This window comes from Aplysia californica, unplaced genomic scaffold (assembly GCF_000002075.1).
Source record: "Aplysia californica isolate F4 #8 unplaced genomic scaffold, AplCal3.0 scaffold00883, whole genome shotgun sequence".
Taxonomy (NCBI): domain Eukaryota; kingdom Metazoa; phylum Mollusca; class Gastropoda; order Aplysiida; family Aplysiidae; genus Aplysia; species Aplysia californica.
The window spans coordinates 220175-223808 of record NW_004798153.1 but is presented as its reverse complement, the minus strand read 5'-3'; the positions used below and the strand labels follow the sequence as shown (position 1 = coordinate 223808).

General features: G+C 40.9%; 1 protein-coding gene across 1 annotated transcript in view; it reads left to right on the top strand.

The window, feature by feature from the left end:
- The window catches only part of LOC106013429 (epidermal growth factor-like protein 7), a gene marked incomplete in the record, with an annotated part of 47026 nt that overhangs the window by 29353 nt on the left and 14039 nt on the right, over window positions 1-3634 (top strand). Inside the window, 1 exon segment of the mRNA XM_035972871.1 lies at window positions 683-777. Coding sequence (XP_035828764.1) covers window positions 683-777 — 95 coding nt within the window.

Below are 3634 nucleotides of genomic sequence, written 5' to 3'. Positions count from 1 at the left end.
CATCATCATCATCATTGTATAAAGAAGGTATTAAAACAGTTAAGACCTTGTTGTGTTTCCAGAAAATATAATATATTATACACAGTTCAAGGTTGTGCCCTCAACGGGCTACCTCACGAACATTCACAAAAATAACTGGCAAAAATCTAGATATGCACAGGCTATAAAAACTAAAGTGCGTACATAAATGTCTCAACATTTAAAGGAGCGGTGAGTACAAATCGCAAAGGCTATGTGCCTCTGAGTATAATGACAATGGAGCCAAAAAAGAGCCTTGCTCTCGCTCGAAGATTTCTTCGGCGAGTCCACCATGCCCATTAAGGAGACAAAGAAAACCCCATCCTCATCATCGTCATCATCATCAGAAAATAATATAACTACTATGTCTCCTTACTATTACTTTACTTGAACTCTTCCTCACTCCCCCTCCCTCCACCTTCTCTACGCTCTATTTCCAACTTCCTCTCTTTGCACTGTCTTCTCTGTTTCAACTCTACCCACTCCCCCCTCATCCTCCCCTAACACACACACACACACATACACACATACACACACAACCCACATACACACACAAAGACACACCAACACAAACACACACACAAACACACACACACATACACACACATACACATCTTTTCTTCCATCCTCCAATTTAATCTTTGAACGTTTACATCTATCCCCAGACGTCACATGTGCACACAAGCTCGTCACGTGACCCACCCAGTACCCGTGCGACAAAGCTACAGGCGCCCCGTCTACAGGAAAGACTTACAACGGTGCGCAGGCCTCCACCCTTGTCAATTCTACAGGTGCATGAGTAGAACTAACAATAGACTTTGAGAGCCTGCTCACAGCTTATAGCTAAAACTAATCGCGCAATTTTAAAAGAACTTAAAGAACCTGATATACTTATACAAAACGACACAATTGTAAAAGAACTGAAAGAACTAGATAATATATTCAAACTTACAGGCGCACTTTTAAAAGAGCTAAAGGAACCAAATGTATTCAAACAAACTGCACAATTTCAAAAGAACGAAAACAAACTATGAAATAAAATTCTTTGGAACTGTATCAGAGTCAAACTAAAAGAGTAAACTATGTACTTTCAGTTCAGGTGTCTTGGCAACACTTTCATTAAAATAAAAATTGTGGAAAGGAAAAAACCCAAAAAGCTTTCTCTTTCTTATGACAAACAACTATTCACACAGCGCTCCGGCTAGGGAGCTGTCAGCAGGCTCGATATGTAGTCTTACTTAAAGCATGGTTGTAATTATGTTTGATCGCTTTTAAGAACAAGCAGGCTCACCCAGATTTCGGGGGTTTCCAGAAATCTTGACCTACACCAAAAGTGGGTATTGCCCTTCCTAAAGGAGAAGTTTGGTTTCATTGGTATGTATATTTGTTTGGTCAAAGAGAAAACTCCCCTTGTCTTTTAAAGAAACTGAACAACGGGTAAAATCTTTACCTTCGGTTTTCTCAAAACAGCATTTTTCGGGATAGCCCCCTTGTGCTTAAAAGCGACCGTTTGTGCTAGCGGGGTGTTTGTCAAAGGCTTGTATTTATGTGATATCCTAGACCAAGAGCTCTGATGCATTTTCAGTTCATGGCTCACTATGGAGCGCACAAATTTGACTCTGGTTGAGTCCTCTAAAGGACAGGAAAGGGGGGGGGGGAGGTAAGATGCCGAGCTCACTTGACTACCCTAGAATTACAAAGTTCTGCCTGCCCAGTACCTAGTTTTAAGAAGTACGACTTTAAGAGTGTTGCGTTGCACTTATTGTCAAGCTTTTCAGAATGCATTTCTTTGAACATCTTGATAACGATTTCAAAAATAACCTAACGATTTTGATAAAACAGATAGAACATTTGATTTCTGACTTCATTGTCTAAGTAACTCAAAACGGCCAAAAATGTCAGAACTTTGTAATTCTAAGGCAGCAGCTCGACTGTCATGAAACTTGGTGTTTTGTCCTTCATTTGGGCGCCCATGGTGCGCACGCACGCTTCGCAGAGAAGCTTTTATTAGGAGCAAAGTGAAGTGGTAGTCATGACAGTGCGCACTGTCTGATCAAGGATATTATATTTAATGCAAGTCGATGTTGTACTCGACTACAACCAGCATGGTAATGATGTACTGTGCGCTCATGTGAAAGACCTCCACTCCCTCCCCTCTCCCCCCTTTTGAGTCTAGAAGTAGAAGGACATTATGTCAATATAATCCAGACAAAACAATACAAAACGCATGGTACTAACGTATGGTGTTTCCATATCTAACAACCCCGCTCCCCACCCCTACTCCCCAGTGTGAGTGCAGTATAGTAGGACATGTACTCAAATGACAACCTAGTTCAGGCCAAACAACACCAAGTATGGTACAAAGTGTTTCCATATTTAATTATCCCCCCCTCCCTCTCTCTTCTCCCACCCCCACCCCCACTCCCTGTGTGAGTCCAGTCGGTCATGTACGTCTATCCAATCAAGAGAAAACACAACGCAAAACTCACAGGACTCATAATATGGTGGTTTCATGTTTTATATCATTGTCACCGCCCCCCCAAAAAAAACAAACAAAAAAAACAGACAAACAAACAAACCTCCTTCCGCTCACCCTTGATTCTGTTCAATACTGTATACAAAATAGTAGCTCACAAGAAGAAGGAGAACAACACCCCTTCCCCACCCCCAGTCCCTTCCAAAACCGAAAACGAATGGCCAACGTAAATACGAGAGTGGATCAAAACGTAATGGAAATTGTGAAGTATCTCAAAAACTCGTTGATACTCTGGACCTGATATTTTCACAGTCCCTTGAAATATTCTTCTCCACTAGATCTATGCACGCACAATTTCAGCCTCTGCTGCCACATCGGGAAGGCACAGCAGTGGTCATCTTCTGGTAGCTCTATGCTTGAAATACCCGGAAGTCACAGGAAGCTAAATCAGGACTATAGGCAAGATGCACAGAGTTTGTGGCTCTTGCTTTGTGGGCTGCTGAATTGCAGCGGAGGAATATTTCGTTGCCTTAGAATTACAACGTTCTATCTACTCCCAGGACGTAGTTTTGGGGCATCTGACATTTTTCAAAAAATGAGTTTTACAGCATGTCAAGATTTTTCGGAAAAAAACCTCTTTGAATATCTTGATAACGACCCCGAATAGTCTTACGATTTTGATGAACAGATATAGAACATTTGGTTTCGGATCTCATTGTCTTAGTTACTCAAAAACACCAAAAACGTCAGACAGAATTTGGCAATTCTAAGGTAAAAAATTTTCAAGAGAATCCGATCTTTGGTGTTTGCTCATCAACAGCATTTTTCAACTGAGGTAGTTACTTTTGCACATCATAAGGTGTAATAGTAGTATTATATAGCATGATACCAACCACCTGATGACCGCTATTGTTAATGAAAAAGATAGTTAAAAGCTTCTTTCTTCTTTGAAATCTCGGAACCAAAACGACAGACCTGTCTCCTTTTTTTATATATCCGTCTGCGATTCAGACGTTTTGATTGAATTCTATTAAGGGAATCCATGTTCCATCTCTCGTGACAATGTCTGTAAGATGCCTGGGACCATGGGCTTCAAACATTTTAACCAATTTTGTGGCATATCTCACCTTTTCTCTCCTT